This window comes from Argopecten irradians, chromosome 2 (assembly GCF_041381155.1).
Source record: "Argopecten irradians isolate NY chromosome 2, Ai_NY, whole genome shotgun sequence".
NCBI classification, from domain to species: Eukaryota; Metazoa; Mollusca; class Bivalvia; order Pectinida; family Pectinidae; genus Argopecten; species Argopecten irradians.
This window is the reverse complement of record NC_091135.1, coordinates 65976958-66001232: the sequence shown is the minus strand read 5'-3', so window position 1 is coordinate 66001232 and position 24275 is coordinate 65976958. Positions and strand designations below refer to the sequence as shown.

Below are 24275 nucleotides of genomic sequence, written 5' to 3'. Positions count from 1 at the left end.
TTGTTCTATTGCAAAAAACGTTACAATAAATTTACTAGAATGTTTTCCAAACTCACCGGAACTTGATAGGCGGCTAGAAATGGGACCATAGAGCTGATATGGATCTGTGAAAAGAGAAAAGATAAGTAAAAAAAGTATATATATACAATACACTTTATGTATAAGAAAGTCTGTGACAGTTTGACTGCAAAATTCTATTCTGATGAACATATTATACCTTTGATCAAAGGATACTTTGTAATTAATACGGCAAATGAAATACTGAGGAGTGTGATTACAAAATCACGACCAAAAATCGAAAGACAATTGGTAAAATCCTTAAACGACACAACGCTTATCTTCTTTATAGGAAGATCTCGGGATTTAGCATCACAGTAAGCAAACTCAATGCTGGAAAGGACGAGAGTGAATGGTGACCAATTAGATATCAAACTCGCTTCCAATTGAAGAGGTCGAAGGCTTAGAGACAAAGATTACAAATAACACGGGTTCAATAAGAATTTACTAGCTAATTTTCTACACCAGATGATAAAGAAGCTCGCATTTTCCAACTCATTTCAACAGGAATCGGCCCGCGGGACGTAACCAGCTTCCTTCTCCTCGAAAGGTCGTTACAAGTTTCACCCATGCGACTAAATATCAATTCCTTTATCAACCTCCGTACATACAGACAATTTGATAATAGAAAACAATTTAAACAAGCTTCTCATCGACTTGTGGTTTAGTTCCACAGGACAAAGTCTACATTCAATAATATCCTGTAAATTACCGCTGTAATCAGACTAGCCCCTCCCTGGGGACATTTAGGGGCTAAAGTGGTGATAGGAGTAATTACTACTGGTGCTGGGGAGGACCGTATAGAAGGGACCGCCGGGTGTACCAGAGAGGACAAATACAAATTCTATTGTTAAAACAATTATAGTGACAGTGGCCGAGATCCTGACCATGGCATCTTTATGACTTTCTTTAAAGATGATGACAGAGAGTGTGAAAAAATCGGAATACTAAATAGTATTGACCTTTATCTTGGTGGGATGACAAACAGACCCTTGTGCTGATACAACGTAAGAAACCTAGGGACATTGGTGGCGACTCTCTAGACACGTGTGGTGCATGGATATGGACGTCGATAAGACTCGTTACATAAAAAGATGCGACAAGGATGGCACCTAGTATATCATTTGGCCCTTTATTTCGCTTGGATGTCGACAAATTACAAAGACACAGCGATACATTGACATGAGGACTGCATTGTGACAAACATTATTATTGTTAACCACTGTTGTCAAAGCGAAAGCTGAGGAAATACAATTTCATATCAGTCATATCACAGAATGGATGGTATTGTCTCCACTTTGCACTAAGACACAAAGCCTCACGACGGGGAAAACAAAACAGACATTACTGCCACAAATTATTCTGATAATTCCATTTCATCATTCACTTTAACAAATAATATATGAACGCGTTTAAATATGTATAAATTATTCACAAAGCTGTTTATATATCTTAAAAATCATAACTGAATGAATTTATTACCAATATGTGAACAAATATATGTAAGTTTTCATTTAGGAATTTTTGGTGTGCAATATTTTTCTATTTTGTAATATAATAACTTATCCTGCCAGTAAGTGTCAACAAAAGAATTATCCTTGCAAGACTTGTCAAAATAGGATTAGAAAGCTAAGAGAATCGTAATCAATTAAAAGTACTTCATGTCAAGTGAGGAGAATGGTCTAATTAACTAACTGGACCTCATATGGAGTCAATAACTGTACTCTTCAGGCCGATACCGGTGTCATTAGCGGCTGGCTAATCGGTCGACAAAGTCCGAGTAGTCGGTAAGGTTTGCCCATGTCAATCCGGGGAGCTGTTTAGAGGTTAACAATGGCGGAGTGAATGTGTACTTAGACTATCGTTTACATCCGTGATTCTCTTCTACAATACAAATAAACGCTTCATTACATCCATGGCAGACACCTTTACAAACCTAATGTCCATTCCCCGGACACTGGTCAGTATGGCCCTGTTAATCAATGGTCACCCTTGACCCAGCACGCGCTTATTTGTCACTATCAGACCATGCGTACATGACACACGCGTTATGCATGTTGCCACTCCCCACGAAAAGGTACATATTTCATTACTCTTTTCAGACCGAGTTTTTCCTAAGTGTAGTTAAGGGTCGTACACTCGAAATCGATACCTGTAGGACAATAGATACGTTGGTTGTGACCGTCTACCCGGAACGTAAATCAGTTTCAGAAACAACGGATACCCGGCCATGACAGTTATGACGCGTCTAATCAAAAAGCGGAGGTCTGGGTGGAAGACGAACCGGGACATATATCATCAACCACCATCGTTACTAATTGGACAGATAAATGGGATCCATCTCTGTCTCAAGTCATTTCTAACAGTGATTTTTGAAAATTAAATGTTAAATTAGATAATTACTTTCACTCGTGCCAAAGACATAAATTACGTTGCCGCTGTTCATGTGAAAGTTTATAAAAAAGTTTATAGACTTTAACACAAGACAAATAAAAAAGACATTAATGAAGAGTAATAATAAGGAAAACACGTAAATCAAATTATTCCTAAAAATAAAATACTTTGACAAACAAAGACAGGAAATAAATATAAACGTTACTATTTACAATGGAAATTTACATAAATAAATCTACAATGCACACTACATGACATTTCTATCAAAGAAATTTGTGATGAATTTTATACAATTTTTTAACGGAATTTGAGACATATTCTAAAAAGTGAAAATGAAAAAAATCCTATCAATTCATATTCTTTCTTTATTGTAGACAAACATTACCACACGTACTAACAGCAATAAACAAGCCTGTATTGGTATCTATGTATGATGATTGATTGATATGGAATCGGAAAATCGATAGCTAAAACTGAAGAATACAAAAAAAATAGGGAATGTTTAGGGTTTATGGAAGGGAAAAAACACGACCATAAAATCAGTCACGGCGTAACTTTTTGTGCATGTTGGAACAGACAATGACGTCTCACATTCTCCTATCACTATCCCTGTATAGCAGAAATCGCCTAAAGATTGCATCCAATCGAAAACTAATATGGCATCACGATAATAGACCAGGATTGTCAGAATCATCGCTTTCAAAATAACACTGCTTTACGATGGAGAATCCCGACAACTATGAAAGGTCTTGGAGGAAAAGACAACAGGAAAAATTACAATGATAAATTGACGAAACCTAATTAGTAAGGAAGTAATAAGGTCCATCACTGTATCCACATTTTCCTGCCGACTTTCACAAGTCTTCATTTGATTAATACGGTTAGTAACGAGGAGGAAGAAAACTTTCTCGTGCTTTTGTAAATCAGAAACGAGGGCTGATTATGCCACGGTAAAGACCGTGATTTAAAGACATCAAGTAGAGCAATCAATATTCACTTCATCTCTAACGGAGAAAAATTAAAACAAAGGAATAATATAATAATATTCAAGAATACTTATCAGATGACTTATATAAATAACAATATATTTTATGCTTTTGTTGTTGTATTTATTACGTACATTATTACGTTTAAGTACTTAAATTTCGGTATTGCTCTTTGTATGGAAATGTAATCACTAACGGATACAATGTTCAAATGACTCGCGAGCAGTTTGTTATTCACAGTTGAAACATTTATATACTGTAACTCAGTTCACTTTTGGGTTTCTAACATAACATCAATGTATTTATTTTGCACATTTTATAATCAATAACGTATAATTTTTGTACAACTGTATTAATTCAAATCATTTTGGATTCAAGTTTCTTATGACTTTTGAAGTGAACTTAATTTAACCTGGGCCTGTATATTACATACATTTGACTTGATGTTTTTAAACTAAAAAATGATACTGAACAAAAAAAATAACGAATGAAAAATGAGTTATGAGATATGAAAATGCTTACAGCACTATTGTGATACTGGGAGGAGGTAGGACTGACATCACTAATTGTCTATAATGTCACTATGATGCCCAGCCATGCAGGTAGGGCGTTAGCATTTAACCTGCTGCCCCTGATTCATGATAGTAAAAGGCGATTAAATTTAGAATACTATTTTTCTCTTCTTCCTAACTGACTTTATTATTCCTAACGTCTCCCTTTACACCGCCTCGCTTTTGGCTTTTTGTTGAGCGCTCGCCCCTGTGAGGTAGACTCTAGGTTCTGTCCCCTGACCGAGAAACACAAGAGTGTATAAAAGTGGTATTTCTGCTCCTACTTAGCGCTCAATACACCGGAAATGGGACGACTGGTTCGCCCGTTGTCAGTATAATGTGATCGGGTGGGGATGTGTTGCTTGGTGTCTTCGGTGGCATGCTTCTGTGATATATCTATAAAATGGGCAATAGTTCCACTAAACAAGACAAAACACGAATATACCGCTGTCTCCCAATGGGATGCCGTCCTTACATGGCCGTGGCCGTTAATATGTTTAACCAAACCAAACAAAATACTGAGATACTGGTGCTAGGACGGGTGGGGACTGAAATCAGTAGCTAAGTGGCTATAATGTTACTGTGATACTGGGACGGATGGGGACGGAGACCAGTAGCTAAGTGGCTATAATGTTACTATGATACTGGGAGTGGTGGGGACTGAAATCAGTAGTTAAGTGGCTATAATGTTACTATGATACTGGGAGTGGTGGGGACTGAAATCAGTAGTTAAGTGGCTATAATGTTACTATGATACTGGAGTGGTGGGGACTGAGATCAGTAGCTAAGTGGCTATAATGTTACTATGATACTGGGAGTGGTGGGGACTGAGATCAGTAGCTAAGTCGCTATAATGGTAAACAACCTACCCTGAGGAGCTGGGCTCGTCTGCGGTGCCCACGCCGATTTACCAAATCCGTGATCTGAAAATATGAAAGTTGTTTTATTACACGTACTGAATAGGGAAATAAGTCTTTGCAATGTACATTTTATGTGATATTACATTAATATAATAAATATTATTCAGTTTCAGTTCAATATTTTCCCGAAATTTCTTGGTGATGTATTATAAATCGAGTTCTCATCTAAAACTAGTTACAATAAAAATGCGAAAATTCTAAATATAAGCAATGTTACACTGCTGTAAAACTATCGCAGTCACATCGTGTTCTGATAATAACCATAAAGAGTGCATTTTGCACGTATTTTGAAAACACTTTCGCTTATCTGAAATAATTTATACGGAACCAATGTGAAAACCTCTTACACTTACACAAAAACAAATGATACGACTCAAAACTAAATCAATTTCAATAGACAGCATAATTATGTTCTGTAACAAGACACATCGTAACATCTAAATAAATATCAATATCATTTTGAGCTATACAAAACAGTTTCAAATATACCAGATGTTTTGTAGAACTTATCATTATTTTTGTAACCAGATGTTTCAATGAATACTATGGATATTTTATTATTTAACATACGAGGGGGTATGTTAATAAGTTCTAGGAAATCCCTTGAAATTATCTATTTTAATGTATTTCTTATTGGCCTTGGCAGAGAACACACCAACACTATTTGTTACAACGGACATTTTAGAATCAATATGAATTCTTATTTATACATTGAACAAATGTTACTAAGACCACGAAACGTTATAACATATATATACATTTAATAGATATACAGTCTATCTGTATTTATATCACCCTCCTGTTCAGGGTATATTCGACACCTGTATCCTTGTCAATACTGGTATAAATTAACACGATCAGATTTTAACGTTTAACATACATGCTTATCAATAACACAAGTGTCCGTCTGGCTATACCAATTATATGATGGTGAAGAAAATCAAATTACCTAATAGACATATAAAAGACTCGACTATGGACCCTGTCTGGTCAATGACCGTTACAGAACAAACACAGGGTAAATACAGAAATACCAACTCAATGAGATATCCCTTATCAAACGGAGATTATTGTCAGTATTCATAACTGCATCTTCAACATTTAAAACACACTATTTCATATGTGTTGTACTACTGGTATTTATTAAGAATCTCTATAAAAACCGCCAGCCAACATATAAAGCGCAGTAAGACATATATTTAAATAATGCAATATATTTACAATTTGATATCATATTAATAGTTATTTCAGCTTAACGCTTTTTCGTTAAGACCAAAATTATATTCAACCGCATTAAACTAAAATAATATTTTGTTCACATTTGCAATAACGGCATGGGGCATATAGAGTGATTTTTGAAATCAGATAAAATCAGGTATATGCAATATATATGCCAATGTCAATTATTATTATAAAAATTGCAAACATAATTTTAACAAAATCGGTAAAAACATCTAGCACTACATCATCACTTTACTAAAATTGGAGGAACGATAGTAAGGATTGTAATGGATACCGAGTGATTTGCAGCTGATTGATGTTGTGACGGGCGAGTGTTTGTACGCACGTCTGTTACTGACATCAAATTGTGTTGTCGCATTTACCTGAGAACATGAAACTAGAAAAGCCCGCAAACGAGCATTGTCTGAAGTAATCAGCCTGTTTCAACGCTTGCATGTGCATCTTGGTGAGAGTGTGGTTTCCCGCTTAGGATTGTTAAAACGTCTTGTCATCAATATCGAAAGTTTTCATCCGTCAACACAGCAGGTGATTTGTCACGCAATGTTTTCTCAAAATAAAGCCAGAGTAATCCGCTTCACGAGTAATGAAATCAATTTGTTGGTTCTTCGATTTTCAAAAATGAAATTAATTTCTCTATTAATTCTTCAAAAAATAAACAGTTAGCAGTTTTTGAGTGACAAGAACATTTGGTGAATCACATCCATAACGAATAAAACAATGACTACTTTGGCACTTGCGTTACGTCAGTAGTATCAGTCAAAACTTCTGCTCCATTTGACATGGTTGGTTTATTCTTTCCTTATCAAGTATTTACCTTTACAAATTGTCCGTTGAATAAAATAGCAAAACAATTTTGTCCTTGATAATATGCTTTTCAATGTGACAATAACTAGTCAGAATATCACAAATACCGTGGAAAATTCCAAATAAGTTCACATTAACTTCCAGCAGAATAATTATGATAATATCAATGTATCAAACACATCTTCAACAGAGTCACTTCAAAACTGTAACGTTGACCCTTTAGACGGATGATCAGCAGGAGCTTTCATGTTAAACGATGACATAGAATGATAATAATGATTATAATTTGCGTTCCTGCTGTTTGCCATTTTTAAGTTTTATATATTGCATTACTCTATAGCGTTGAGCTGTGATTTACGTGTACGAACCAATCAAATCGTTTAGCGGATATCAGCGATAGCCAATGTGTTCCTGTGTCACAAACTGCCTCTTTTCTTTGGCGGCTGATCGATAGCAGCTAAGTGCCGTAACACAATTCCGGGCTGGGCGCGCGAGGCCGCTGTTTACTTTGTCATACGTTAATACAACGACTCGGAAACGTGGGGGGCTTCACACCGTCCACAATACCGGGTGTAACGGCACATTGTCAGGCCCTATTATACATGTAATTGGTTAGTTTGAAATCTACTTCATATTCACCTACATTTGTTTAGACACTAGATGTAATACTTCTTTCTTGCGTCATAGTTTCCATCCGATAATGGACAATTTAACACTTGAAAACAAACAGCTGGAATATTTTCATTTTGGAATGTGTTTGCTAATTTTTATAACATTTTCTTATTTTGTTTTCTCTTTACTCTTTAAATTTTTAGATTGTAAATGTATGAAATACTGTACAAAAAGATAAATAAATTGTTTTGAAAATTATCCTGCCTTTGATATCTGTCGTTTCCAAACATAAAGTTTTACATGTATTTCTACAATTAATTTACAATGTTTTTATTGTTTTTATTTTGTAATTATTTAATTGATTATTTAAGTCAATATTCAATTTTCACCGTTTTCATTTAACGAGCTCTGCATCATGTTTTATGTCTAATTTGATGTATGTGGCAATAAGGAACTGCTATGTGAATTATAATTTACATTTTAATAAAATGAAAAAAATATACAAGAAATTTAAGAACAAATATGCAAGTAGCATAAGTCGTCATGTGCTAAACTATGTTGTATGACATGATTTTGGTGAATAATATTAGAGCTCGAATGAAATGCTGATAGGCTCACAATGCAAAATAGGTCATTTTAGTTGTATCCCTTGTACGGAATTTTTCGATTGGGTAACGGTGGAAGGAAATGAGAATCCAGAGAGTCGACATTTATCCTATTGAATATAAATTGTAACATTTCAAATAGAAATTGTTTATTTTCGTTCCCATCTGTAATATTTTAACAAGTTATTTCGAGTGGATTTCATCGCCCCAGTTGGTGTCCTTTCTAAATTGAGCAACACGTGACTTTGTTTTTTTATTTGACAATATTCTACAGCTTATTAGTAATAAACACCAAATGCCCAATCTGATAATTTCTGCATGGAGGTGGTCCTTTGTTGCTTTCGCTGTAGTTGGCTAGTGCTGTGACTTTGATATTTATTTTTACGGAATGTATTGTAAAGTCTGAAATCACCTCCAAATTCATCAAAGTACGGTTGCTATCTCCTAGTCAATCTCGTATAGTGTGAGACTCTGTGTATTGTGTATAATGGCGTTTTATTCCAAATAAAACTCGAATACCTAAGTGTATACATGATCCCGTCGAATTCGATTTAACGATGTTATACTGAATCAGAATGAGGCATTTTTGCCTGGTTGATAGTTTCCGAATCTTTGAAATAATAAGAAATATTTTGAAACCAGATCGTGAAATTGTGATCAGTTATTTTTTAATATTACTTAAAAACCGCAAGAATAACCTGCATTATGATATCGTACATTGGGTTAACTAACTGAGTATGGTAACTCAACTGAAAGAAACAACCCAATAATGGATATTTGTTGCCATTGCCCTGAATCAGAATTGAAGGACCTGTAGTTGGATCATAAGTCATTTAATTATTTAATCACTTTACCCTTTTCCATGTTTGTACAGGTCAGATATGTTTACCACTCAGAATCCTGGTTCAGACATAGAGGGACAAGCTAACTACTCGAATAGTTGTCCAGAGATAGAGGACTAGTGGTAAAATATCAGATACATCAACTACTTGGAATCGTTGCCCAGAGATAGAGGGCTAGTGGTAGAATATCAGACACATAAACTACTTGGAATCGTTGTCCAGAGATAGAGGGCTAGTGGTAGAATATCAGACACATAAACTATTTGGAATCGTGGTCCAGGTATAGAGGACTAGTGATAAAATATCAGACACATAAACTACTTGGAATCGTTGTCCAGAGATAGAGGGCTAGTGATATAATATCAGACACATGAACTAATGGAATTTTGGTACAGAGATACATGTATATAGGGCTAGTGGAAGAAACGGAAATCTGGTCCAGAGATTAAGGGATAGATAACGGTGGATGATTACAAAACTTTACTGCTCGATCCTAATTGTCTTATTTTTACTAATTATATTATTGTTGTTATGCTTTATCTTGAAGTTCTAATTTTATCGAAATGTGAAATAGTTTGTAGATAACTGAAAAGAATCCTTATTAACGTGACGATCTAAGAAGTGAGCTAAAACATTAATAGGACAACAATACAAATCAGCGCATCTCCAGCATGCGTTCAAGTCCTAATTACTACAAATTATCGCCACCATCTTCTATCACTGTCCTTTGTTATTAACCTGTGTAGACAACCCAAGGCCAATGGTAGTTCCGCTGATAAACAATTAAATGCTTCTGAGATCTTATTATTATATCATTACAAACATATTGTACTCAAACACTGACAAAAATCATCGCTTTCATCATGGTGTTGGATGCTCAATTAAAATCTAGCGACTGAAAGTCGAGGAATAAATTAGGAAGAGCATCAGATTATACAACAAAACCAATCAAGATGTGAAAGGTGTGTGAATTGGTGATTAGAATTTGATTATTAGTTCACATCTCATATCATACAACTCATTACAATGGTAAACCGCAGTAGAATGAGATGCCTTTTGTCATCATCAGATTGATTTCTTCATCACAGAAAATACGGAAGCTTTGATGGACTATCTAGACTTACGGGTTGGTTTTGACAACAGCGGTACTGATCACTACTCGTATTGTGTTATCTTAGGTGTGTCTGTTAAATAGTAACCTGACTACCTTAGTTAGCCAAGTGGAATGGTAAGGATAATATCCTTTTGAAATTGCATGTTGCGAAAACAATATTATGAAATCAAATCGAAATCAATATGAAACGTAACATAGGAATATATCAAACAATGACTAAATATTAAATAATAATTATTATAAGTGAACATATTTTAGATATATATATATAATTACACACGATGTAAATATGTCGATGATGGATATATGTTTTAAACATAGGTCTGATATGCTGTTACAGTGTTAATTTTAATGAACTATCTCTATTTACCATCTATGAATTAGACACAAATGCCGCTAAGTTCTCGGAGGTGATGAATTGTGAAGGAGATTATTATAATTGAATATGATTGCATCATGTTGATTTATTCATTTTATTGTTTTAGACAATCTTTGCATAACTAAACTGTATACTTCTATTTCAAAAGTAAACCGATAAAAGTAGGTTATATCTTATTGTAGCAAAAGATGCGAAGAAATAAACTTTACTCTCACCTAATGATAATTACAGTCAAACACTCATCAAAACTTAATTATGATGTGTTGTGTTGCACCTGTAGTGTGCCGTAGATAATAGATAAAAGAACAGTTGGGAGATAGGCTGTTATCATTGATTGTTTAAGAGCTATTGTCTCCCTTTTCTGGTGGGGTAAACAGTAACCTGAATCCAAGCTCAAGGTGACAGTAAGCCAAACCCACTACAATAATGCTCCACTATACCTTTTTATTGTAATTAACCATTTCACGCTACATTAAATTTCTATAGCCACAATTTGTCGATGAAGGGAAATAGAAAAGGCAAATATTTACTAATGTTTCCTGGTTTGAATAATTTCGGTGATATCTGGGTTCGGACGAATAATGGGGATGGTTTCATTAGCGTTGACTTGTTCGTGGCTGACATTTGATTTTTGAACCTATGAACAGTGCAGTGTGTGAATACAATGAAGGATAACAATGTCGATCAGTCGGGTACTACTCGATATATCTATTTAACAGGGAACTGCTCTGTTAAAACTACATTATAATAGAGTCAGTATTATGTTTGATTTACCTTTCACTAAAAGGCATTATATTGTGAAAACCACTAATAAAACGGGATAAGTATAGAATTTTCAGCAACCTTACAACTTATGTCTTAGTGATTGGCCGTACAAAACATCCATACGAGCCTCTAGAATATCTTTGTTGGGCTGTACAAAAATAAATATCAGATAATACCACCATTATTGTCCATAATCACAGACTTCTACCATATTGAATGTGTATTTTCGGATATGGTCCTGAGATTATCTGATCATTTGTTCGATTTCAATGAACTATTTTTCCAATAAAAGATAAAAATGTAATTTTCCTTTTAAATAATGAAACTTTTTACTTTTTTTATAATTCCTTTTAAAGTAGGTATTAAACATTACTTTTCTGTCGCATTAGATATAGAACTAGACATGATGTGATAGCCTTTTTACGAAAATATGGAAAATCATTTATCGTCATTCACATAGAGTAAACTTAAAAGCTAAGTTCTAACTATGTTGAAGCAAAAACAAGCGGGCGAGGAGGGAGGACGGATCTGCCAAATCCAATGTCGGTTTAAAAATTGCGTTTTATTGCGATAAGCTTAGATAATTAATAATTATATATACATACATACGTATAACTATCTGTAGATTAACATCTCACTTCCTTATAACAAAATATTAACAAAAAATGGTGATCACGATTTTTTTCAAGATTGAAAATTAAGACAAATACCGATGAAAGGTATTATTCTATTGTGCGATTCGATTGTTGGACACTGAGAATGAAAACCAACTGACACGAGATGATACAATAAACTATATCCCCCTCACACCCTGTTATTAGTCCTACCATTATAACAATCTCAGTTCATTTTATTCCATGTCTCATTCGAGTGTCAGTTCTGAAGGCGCTATTCTAACTACTAAACCTGACACTTGTCCAGTCCTTCATACTAAATAGTTCAGATTTACTATTGGAGAAAACCAGTAAAGCAGAAAACTATATCCAATTCGGCGAAATGACCATCGACGTATCAAGCAAGTTTGTGCATGTGCAAATTGGACACACACGTGCGGATTGGGATCGACGCAGTGACCACCTGCTTGACCGATGCATTTAAATGTCTTAAAACGAAATTGGTTCACTCTCTTTTTTCAGGATTTTCTAAATGACTTGTTTCCTCATAAAGAATTAAAGTGTTATTAAAATATGGAAGACAAGACGAATAAAGTGACAAGTGAAGTAATGCTTTCTATTGGCATCTAATCTTGTATTCATTGTAGAAACAGATATTGTTTTCTTTTAATACCAAATATATTACAATTCAATCCTCGCGACGGATATCCGAGACAATCAAAGGGGCAGAAAATCTGTTATTCTCGATATTATATACGAATTCAGAATTCGTATGGTTATTTGAAAAATAAATGTAGTTGCGCTAAATTATTTTTTCCAAAACCGATTAAATATCAATATGCAAATACGTATATACCGACCATTTTATTACTTTTGCAAAAAAATAATAATAATAATAAAATTTAAAAAAAAAATCAACAACTGGTAAACCTTATTTTGTTCGATAAAATGACTTCCGTGTGATGATGAATGCATGGTCATAATTACTGGCATAATTAATTTGCGTTTTCAATCGATTTTTTGATGAGTATATCATTGACTGTTTTTGAGTTGATTAAGTTGCAAAGAAGTAAACCGCGTTTTGTGCTCATATGACTTTTCAATTCTTATCCAACAACATTTCACACGCCGATTTTTGAGGTCAACAAGTCTACGTCTTCAGTGCATATTGGTCAAGTGGTCAAACTCATCAGTACGACTACCGAGGGCAACTTAATGTACTAGTAACCATGATAAAGAAGAAGTTTACATAAACCAGCTATATAAAATTAATATTTCCGTTCTCACAGAAACTGTCTCATAGCTGGTCAACAAATTCAGATGTCCAAATGTCCGGAGCGTTCTTCAAAGACAGCGACTGTAATTTCCTTATTTTGTCCGAAAAACCAATAAGGTATTTACAGAAATCTTTTCACACGAAACTGTGTCAATAAAATGTATCAAGCATGTGTTCCTCGGCCATGCAATGTCCGTGTTTTCCAAGGCAATATATTATCAAACGATTTCCTGGTTTTTAAGATTTTCTGTTGGTTTTTCTCATTGAGTTTGTCGAAATAGACTCGACTAATAGAGTAGTTTTAAGTCAATAATACAATACAGAAATGCCCACACAAGCAAAACCTACAAAAGATGTGTCGGTATGCTTATTTAAAGTTGACAGAGTGAGAGCCATGTCTGTTTACCCTTGTAAATACGACCACCAAAAGTGTACCAATACGATTACAATGCATGTCTTATGAATGTATGTGAAGAACAAAATGTCGGCTACTTGTGATGGCGGAAAGCACTCGTTAAAGAAGTGATCCCCTTTCCCGGAGAATGGGTGAGTGAGATAATCGGATCAGGGGTGCTTAACGTAAATTTACAGCACTTCTGAGAATGGGGATGTAAACAAATCCTGCTGATCACTAAGTAGACTTCTGAGGTATCATCGCTTACTACACAAACAGATCATTGACACTCCAGTAACGAAATAGTATAATGAGCTGGTGACGTCATGGGTTGTCATTGTCATCAAATTGTAGTAAAAAGTATGTGGTTCGCTTGAAATTACCTTTATTCTGTGATAAGGATAATTTTGAGAAAAAAATATCAATGTTTCGCCTGAATTTTCAATTAAGTTTCAATTTCATTTTAAGTTACTGATTGAAGAGTAGCTGCAATATTGTAGCTCAAAAGACTTAGATAATGGTGTCGTCTTAAGAGCTACAATTGGTGCCTATTACTGCTAAGCAAAGTAATGATTATGAAAATCATTATTAAGACGTCTGTATGTATTTTAACGTACTTGTTTTATATCAATTACATACCAGACAATAAAACTGAACCGTATAAAATATAAAATTCACAAGGTGTACTTTTTTCACGTTCTTTTCGAAACAAAATTATACAGGAAGTCTACTATTTGTGAACTTGACGTCTTGTGAGTGGTACGGTAAATAATAAAATATGGTCGTTATGTACTTTAAATAAAGTATAGAAAATTCTGAGGCAGTGCTCCACTAGGACACATAGGCACCATATCGTACCCGGCCGAAAGGTATAGTTGGCAGGGTACGTATATTCGTTTTAAAGAAGAGATATTTCTGATTTGGTTTCACCTTACTCCTAGGTATATGTAAGTGATTGGAAATTCCTTTATCGTCTTTGTGTACAGCAGATGGACCGCGTAGTGCTTGCTCAGTTGCCCATTAGAGTATACTATCATAATTATTTGAATTGATATTAGATTATTTAAAAAAAAAACACAAACATACCTTCGGAATGTAACTAATGATGTAGTTGATATATTAATACACATGAATATCTGGTTTTGAATTACACTCATGATTTACTAACCTATGGAATTTTGTTTATTTTCATCGTGACAAAATCAAAGTATTTAGAAAACTGTAAACATCAAGCTATAAGTAATATTTACGGGGTAATAACGTGTTTATATTAATAAGTAAGAGGGCCTGTGTACGGTACATCTCTGATCTACATGTCTGTAATTAACGTACCTGTAGGTGAGCGCGCCACACAGCTGCCCCCACTGTTGTGGGTATAGGATACAGTAGAGGCCGGAGTGTTACTGGTCACAGTATCATTACCGTACCCTGCACTTACTGCAACACCTGGAACAATTAGTCAAACGACAAGCGAGATAACTCTTAGTAAACACTATGATATGTCGAAATGCGTAATCTTCAGATAGATATAATACTGCTACAATTTTTAAAAGAGGTATATAAATTAAAGATATAGTTTTAATTGATTTTATAGGACTAAATAGAACATCGTTACGGCAGCATAAAGAGAGGAAAACTCATACACTCAGAGATTTTTATGGAAAGGGAACATTAAAGTTCTGTGTTCATGTATTCGTTCATTTCTTTCATTTTATCTATTTATAAACTCTATACTTATTTTATTCACGATTTATGTTATTTATTTATTTTATTATTTTGGGTATTTTTTTTTTTTTTTGGGGGGGGGGGGGGTTGTTGTTGTTGTTGTTGTTGTTTGTTTTTCCGGAGTTGGGGGGCTTATATTTCGGGTAGTGTTATATTTAATAAAAAGAGGATACTAACCATGAAAGCAGAATTAGGGATATTATAGTATATTGTCCGTGGGGGAGAGGGTAACTTACCGTCCCGGAGGTAGTTGAGATGGGTTAGGAGACAATCCGCTACACTCCTATTCCAGCCACAGATCTGTACAAAGTGGGTGTGGTCATTTGTTAGGGAGCACAACTCCCTGCCGTCTATGTGAGGGAACTTGGAGACGTCCAGATCCCGTAGTTTGTACTCTCTAACGGCCCACTCCAGCCACTCTCGCACGTGAGATACTGTCCAGTGTGTTGGATCTGTAGAGAAAAGGTAGACATTATAACAAGCCATGCTATGAATATATGTATCGTCTGAGCTACATTTTAAACCATTTAGTTACCACTGCAGTGAAGTACGTTTATAAGTGTTCCATTTATATTTTCATGTCTACTACCAAATCGGGATATATATGCAGTGCAATGCTAGATGTTTGCTTGTTAATTTGATTTCAATATTTATATATTTCAGTTGCTACACTAGTCACCTAAGCTTGTATCGACTGATGCGCTGATACAAACTGATTAATACAAAACTATATTTGCTTCAGATGCTTAAACTAAATACAGATAAATATTGCCTTCGAATACATGAATCGTTTAACTGTTGCGCTTGAAGAGTTTTAATTAATATGTATAAGTGATTATACACACAGTGTTTAAAAAAAACCATCAAATCTGTATAAGGAAATTTCTGCTAAATATCTAGTCATAGATTTGTAATAAAACATTATGTATGGAGGATTGTGAAACTATTCCAAGTGACGTTCACCTGTGTATTGCAATTACCAGTATGTTACAGGTACTGTAACGTAACACGTGTTTTAATGGCCTGTGTCATTGACAAGTATATATGATGCTATACGCGACATGTTTCCTTCAGTGACATTATGTGTAACGATGATCGGATATGAATCACTGGGTCTGAGCCAGACATTAATGTGCACAAGGAATAAACATACACAGTGACTAGTTCAGCGGCGTAGCTTGCTCTTTAAAAAAAAAAGCCCGGGCTTGCACATAAAAAATCCTAGTAGGAGTTATTCATGGTCTTGTAAAGTTAAAACATCTATGTCGATCCGTCAAAGTCTTGAATGTGATGTTAAATCAAAGTAAAAAATAACCTAAACGTAGATGATTTATCTAAAATTAATGATACTGAAATATACCCGTGCAGTTTTGGAAGTCCGGATATTACGATCAATCTTTCGGGTTCTGGGTGTTTAGTACTGTGTTGTTTGGTGCGTTAATATGAAGAAGACACAATTAAAGACAAGATGGCTTTTTCAAGCTTAAACAGAAAGACACACAAAGGACAACAGATGAAATGTCGGAAAGTGACACCTCGTAAATTATAGTGACACTGAGTAGATTCTACTTAGATAGTCCGCTAAAACCTGCCTATATTATTAGGCTTTTTTTCCCTAATATAAAGTCTATATATTAGAACACAAAAAAAAACTAATAATATAAGCAGGTTCAGCGGACTAGATTCTATTCAGTCATTTAAATAGGAATAGACCAATTCATCTAGATATGGAATTAATGTTCCAAAATCCTAACCCAGAGTAAATGCACAATCTACTGACACATTTGTTGGAACGATAGAGAAATAAAACTTCCTGTCAAGATAGACTTTATGAAGACAAAATTTCGTATACTGTATTTTTCTATCAGTTCGACTTTTATGCCTTATAATATGAGGCGCTGTTTTTATATTCATTCACTTTTTTCACATATATGTATAATTCAATTTTTACACATGAAAATATTCCGTAACGTAAGAAGTTCCGTCCATCTATCATAAAATCCTCTTAGAGTCACTCAAGATACATGCAGGACTTATCATGAGATTTTCATACACTTTGTACTTTGAAATGGAACAGAAGCGAGTAAAACATTAACGCATTAATCAGGTACAGGTAGAAAACAGACCTATTATTTGATTTCAATAACTCTAGTTAAGCAATACCAAGCATTATCAAACATCATTTTCGGAGCTAAACATTTCCTTAAAACCATTTTCCGTCGGGGGGGGGGGGGGGGGGGGGGGGGGGGGGGCTTCGCCCCCTTGAACCCCCCGACCGGGGCGCTGCCCTGGACCCGCTGGGGGCCTAGGCGGCCCCCAGAACCCTCGTCTGGGCTTGCAGTGTTGCACATGTAAAATCCTCTAGCAACGCCCCTGTAGTTTGATTGATGTATATGAGTACAAACATGGGAATAGACTTATATAAACTTTATTTATTTAACATCAATTACGAAACAAGTTATCGGGTAGGTGACCCCTCACATTTTTACGTCCGTGCTTGGGACGAACCCTGGTCGGCTAGGTGAAAGACGAGTGGCTAACCATTTCACCACATGATCTCCAAAACGACTTTTCTGGGCTTCATTTGGTCCTAAACCCTCCCTAATCTGGGGTCAAGAATTTATATGTAGGGACATTTTGTTGGATTGATCAGGTGCTGCATATCTTTAAGAAAAAAAAGTGATCCATATATCGTTAAATATTTCTGTGAAATGTCTAGATTTATTTCCAAATGATAATGTACACCGTGTTGGTGCGCTACGCGTTTTTGATAACATGGCGATTCTATTATTTAAAGGAGAAAAAATCTTTAACACAAAACATCATTATTATAAAGTATCTTTTACTACACAGCGGGACACATAACGAAAACATCGAATACCACTTAAATCTATCACCAACCGACGACCAAACTGAAATTCGGAACTCTTATGTAGCTGGAGGCATTTAATTACACCTTAGCAACATTTTTTATTTGCGCCCACACGTGACTGCTTTGATTTTTTTGTTGACAAGCAATTAACATCTGCTGACCAAGTCAGCGATCAAGAAAATTAACTCATTGTCAGTTGATGGTCAATCATGGGAAAGCATGTGTCATAATTCACATGTCGAGTCCTAAGCAAAATGTCGGACAATAGCTGATGCCAGAGTTAGTAAACATTCCGCGTATTCGTTGTGTTAACAGTGGCCGGAGATTTCTTTTCTGGACAGTTTAATTGAATGTCCGAGTATTTTACATATACAGGTGTCAGATTGGTGCGAAACGAACAAACGACCATGATTATCCAACAACAACATGTAATGGGCATTGAAAATCACAACACCCGTAAATACAACTGTAATGATTTGAGTATTCATTTTATTATAAGACCGTTTGTTTATTACTAAACAGCAAACACGACACTTATTTTATTACAAAGATATCTATATTAAATAAGTGTAAAAGACCATGGCCAATACATGCCTTTTTTGTACACTGTGCGTTGTAAATTTGAAATAGATACATGTATCAATGCAGACATGTCTCAATAGGTCACCGATGTGTGGTCACTCTGTACCGACACACAATCAATTACGACTAGTTAACATATATATTTTATCCCCTAGTCTGTGATATTTTATCACTCTGTACCGACACACAATCAATTACGACTAGTTAACATATATATTTTATCCCCTAGCCTGTGATATTTTATCACTCTGTACCGACACACAATCAATTACGACTAGTTAACATATATATTTTATCCCCTAGCCTGTGATATTTTATCACTCTGTACCGACACACAATCAATTACGACTAGTTAACATATATATTTTATCCCCTAGCCTGTGATATTTTATCACTCTGTACCGACACACAATCAATTACGACTAGTTAACATATATATTTTATCCCCTAGTCTGTGATATTTTATCACTCTGTACCGACACACAATCAATTACGACTAGTTAACATATATATTTTATCCCCTAGTCTGTGATATTTTATCACTCTGTACCGACACACAATCAATTACGACTAGTTAACATATATATTTTATCCCCTAGTCTGTGATATTTTATCACTCTGTACCGACACACAATCAATTACGACTAGTTAACATATACATTTTATCCCCTAGTCTGTGATATTTTATCACTCTGTACCGACACACAATCAATTACGACTAGTTAACATATATATTTTATCCCCTAGTCTGTGATATTTTATCACTCTGTACCGACACACAATCAATTACGACTAGTTAACATATATATTTTATCCCCTAGTCTGTGATATTTTATCACTCTGTACCGACACACAATCAATTACGACTAGTTAACATATATATTTTATCCCCTAGTCTGTGATATTTTATCACTCTGTACCGACACACAATCAATTACGACTAGTTAACATATATATTTTATCCCCTAGTCTGTGATATTTTATCACTCTGTACCGACACACAATCAATTACGACTAGTTAACATATATATTTTATCCCCTAGTCTGTGATATTTTATCACTCTGTACCGACACACAATCAATTACGACTAGTTAACATATATATTTTATCCCCTAGTCTGTGATATTTTATCACTCTGTACCGACACACAATCAATTACGACTAGTTAACATATATATTTTTATCCCCTAGTCTGTGATATTTTATCACTCTGTACCGACACACAATCAATTACGACTAGTTAACATATATATTTTATCCCCTAGTCTGTGATATTTTATCACTCTGTACCGACACACAATCAATTACGACTAGTTAACATATATATTTTATCCCCTAGTCTGTGATATTTTATCACTCTGTACCGACACACAATCAATTACGACTAGTTAACATATAAATTTTATCCCCTAGTCTGTGATATTTTATCACTCTGTACCGACACACAATCAATTACGACTAGTTAACATATATATTTTATCCCCTAGTCTGTGATATTTTATCACTCTGTACCGACACACAATCAATTACGACTAGTTAACATATATATTTTATCCCCTAGTCTGTGATATTTTATCACTCTGTACCGACACACAATCAATTACGACTAGTTAACATATATATTTTATCCCCTAGTCTGTGATATTTTATCACTCTGTACCGACACACAATCAATTACGACTAGTTAACATATATATTTTATTTCCCTAGTCTGTGATATTTTATCACTCTGTACCGACACACAATCAATTACGACTAGTTAACATATATATTTTATCCCCTAGTCTGTGATATTTTATCACTCTGTACCGACACACAATCAATTACGACTAGTTAACATATATATTTTATCCCCTAGCCTGTGATATTTTATCACTCTGTACCGACACACAATCAATTACGACTAGTTAACATATATATTTTATCCCCTAGTCTGTGATATTTTATCACTCTGTACCGACACACAATCAATTACGACTAGTTAACATATATATTTTATCCCCTAGTCTGTGATATTTTATCACTCTGTACCGACACACAATCAATTACGACTAGTTAACATATATATTTTATCCCCTAGTCTGTGATATTTTATCACTCTGTACCGACACACAATCAATTACGACTAGTTAACATATATATTTTATCCCCTAGTCTGTGATATTTTATCACTCTGTACCGACACACAATCAATTACGACTAGTTAACATATATATTTTTATCCCCTAGTCTGTGATATTTTATCACTCTGTACCGACACACAATCAATTACGACTAGTTAACATATATATTTTATCCCCTAGTCTGTGATATTTTATCACTCTGTACCGACACACAATCAATTACGACTAGTTAACATATATATTTTATCCCCTAGTCTGTGATATTTTTTATCACTCTGTACCGACACACAATCAATTACGACTAGTTAACATATATATTTTATCCCCTAGTCTGTGATATTTTATCACTCTGTACCGACACACAATCAATTACGACTAGTTAACATATATATTTTATCCCCTAGTCTGTGATATTTTATCACTCTGTACCGACACAATCAATTACGACTAGTTAACATATACATTTTATCCCCTAGCCTGTGATATTTTATCACTCTGTACCGACACAATCAATTACGACTAGTTAACATATATATTTTATCCCCTAGTCTGTGATATTTTATCACTCTGTACCGACACACAATCAATTACGACTAGTTAACATATATATTTTATCCCCTAGTCTGTGATATTTTATCACTCTGTACCGACACACAATCAATTACGACTAGTTAACATATATATTTTATCCCCTAGCCTGTGATATTTTATCACTCTGTATCGACACACAATCAATTACGACTAGTTAACATATATATTTTATCCCCTAGTCTGTGATATTTTATCACTCTGTACCGACACACAATCAATTACGACTAGTTAACATATATATTTTATCCCCTAGTCTGTGATATTTTATCACTCTGTAGCGACACACAATCAATTACGACTAGTTAACATATACATTTTATCCCCTAGCCTGTGATATTTTATCACTCTGTACCGACACAATCAATTACGACTAGTTAACATATATATTTTATCCCCTAGCCTGTGATATTTTATCACTCTGTACCGACACAATCAATTACGACTAGTTAACATATATATTTTATCCCCTAGTCTGTGATATTTTATCACTCTGTACCGACACAATCAATTACGACTAGTTAACATATATATTTTATCCCCTAGTCTGTGATATTTTATCACTCTGTACCGACACACAATCAATTACGACTAGTTAACATATATATTTTATCCCCTAGTCTGTGATATTTTATCACTCTGTACCGACACACAATCAATTACGACTAGTTAACATATATATTTTATCCCCTAGTCTGTGATATTTTATCACTCTGTACCGACACACAATCAATTACGACTAGTTAACATATATATTTTATCTATCAATCTGTGATATTTTTATTCATATATACTGTACTATTCTTGAATATTTTGGGTAAGGAACGAACATGTTTAAGATGTACAACATTAAGTACACAATAGAGATAATAATTCCATTAATGTATACGGGGTTGAGGGAGGGTGGGATGTTTACATATGTCCGTGACAGTGTCTTCAAATACTTTTAATTACATAAATCCCTATTCTTTCATCACACAATACCAAAATTGCTGGGGAAACAATGATTGTCAATGAAATTGAAACAAAGGGTTTGTCGCAATACAAATACAAATCAATGACAAATGAGATAGGATATTAAATTAACAAATAGGTTTCTATGGGGGAGGATGGTATTTCTCAAAAATAATCAACAAAAGACAAAGTACTTTAAATGAAGATGGCAGAGATGACAGAAGATTGTTACTGTACATGATACGTCTGGTGTAAGTATACAAACAACATTAACCGTTACAGCAGTATGGTTTATAAATGTCAATGTGTACCTAACTTGGTACATCCCTGGTACGAGGAAGTCCGGAATCTGGCTATTGGAGACAAACTTCCGGCTACAGTGTATTAAACAATACTTGATATATCAATACGAATGCTAAGTTATTTGGCCTTCTATTGTGATAGATCAAAGCAACTTTAAAATGATTGTTGTCAATGGTTACTGACCATGGGGTCATTAGACTTACATATCTATAACACATTTGTCATACGTATTATTGTTGGAATAGCTTACATGAATTAGTAATTATAAAAAAGAGAATGTTTAGGAAAAATCTCCACCGAAATGTTCTGTGTGTTTTATGTACACTTATACTAATGAATAATGAAGGCGTTAAACAATAGTTTAATGTCATACAAGTACGTTTTATTGCGAGCACTAATTTCTTTAAGATAATGAATTAGCGTTACAGACATTGGGTTAACAGGGATACAAATAAAATATGTATCATTAAGCTTTACACAATTTGATATAAGGGAGAAAACTCGTAGTTATAAGATTTGCCAAATGAAACAGCAGAGAATGCGACTTCACACTAGAAGTTCTTTTTCTGCAGCACAAGTAAAGAATGAATGTAGTACTCTCCAAACAACGTTTACTTTACAAATATACATGTACTTATACATGTTAATGTACATGTTAATGTACTTATACATGTTAATGTACTTATACATGTTAATGTACTTATACATGTTAATGTACTTATACATGTTAATGTACTTATACACGTTAATGTACTTATACATGTTAATGTACTTATACATGTTAATGTACTTATACATGTTAATGTACTTATACATGTTAATGTACTTATACACGTTAATGTACTTATACATGTTAATGTACTTATACATGTTAATGTACTTATACATGTTAATGTACTTATACATGTTAATGTACTTATACACGTTAATGTACTTATACATGTTAATGTACTTATACATGTTAATGTACTTATACATGTTAATGTACTTATACACGTTAATGTACTTATACATGTTAATGTACTTATACACGTTAATGTACTTATACATGTTAATGTACTTATACACGTTAATGTACTTATACACGTTAATGTACTTATACATGTTAATGTACTTATACACGTTAATGTACTTATACATGTTAATGTACTTATACACGTTAATGTACTTATACACGTTAATGTACTTATACATGTTAATGTACTTATACACGTTAATGTACTTATACATGTTAATGTACTTATACATGTTAATGTACTTATACATGTTAATGTACTTATACACGTTAATGTACTTATACATGTTAATGTACTTATACATGTTAATGTACTTATACATGTTAATGTACTTATACATGTTAATGTACTTATACATGTTAATGTACTTATACATGTTAATGTACTTATACACGTTAATGTACTTATACATGTTAATGTACTTATACACGTTAATGTACTTATACACGTTAATGTACTTATACATGTTAATGTACTTATACATGTTAATGTACTTATACATGTTAATGTACTTATACATGTTAATGTAATGTTAATGTACTTATACACGTTAATG

The 24275-nt window shown here is 34.1% G+C and overlaps 1 protein-coding gene across 1 annotated transcript in view; it reads right to left on the bottom strand.

Moving 5' to 3' along the window:
• The window catches only part of LOC138316247 (retroviral integration site protein Fli-1 homolog), a 41847-nt gene that overhangs the window by 2063 nt on the left and 15509 nt on the right, over window positions 1-24275 (bottom strand). The window contains exons 3-6 of the mRNA XM_069257860.1: window positions 15517-15732; window positions 14888-15001; window positions 4858-4911; window positions 57-104 (exon numbers count right to left, since the gene is read on the bottom strand). Of these exons, the coding sequence (XP_069113961.1) occupies window positions 57-104; window positions 4858-4911; window positions 14888-15001; window positions 15517-15732 (432 nt within the window). The remainder of the gene's footprint in view (window positions 1-56; window positions 105-4857; window positions 4912-14887; window positions 15002-15516; window positions 15733-24275) is intronic.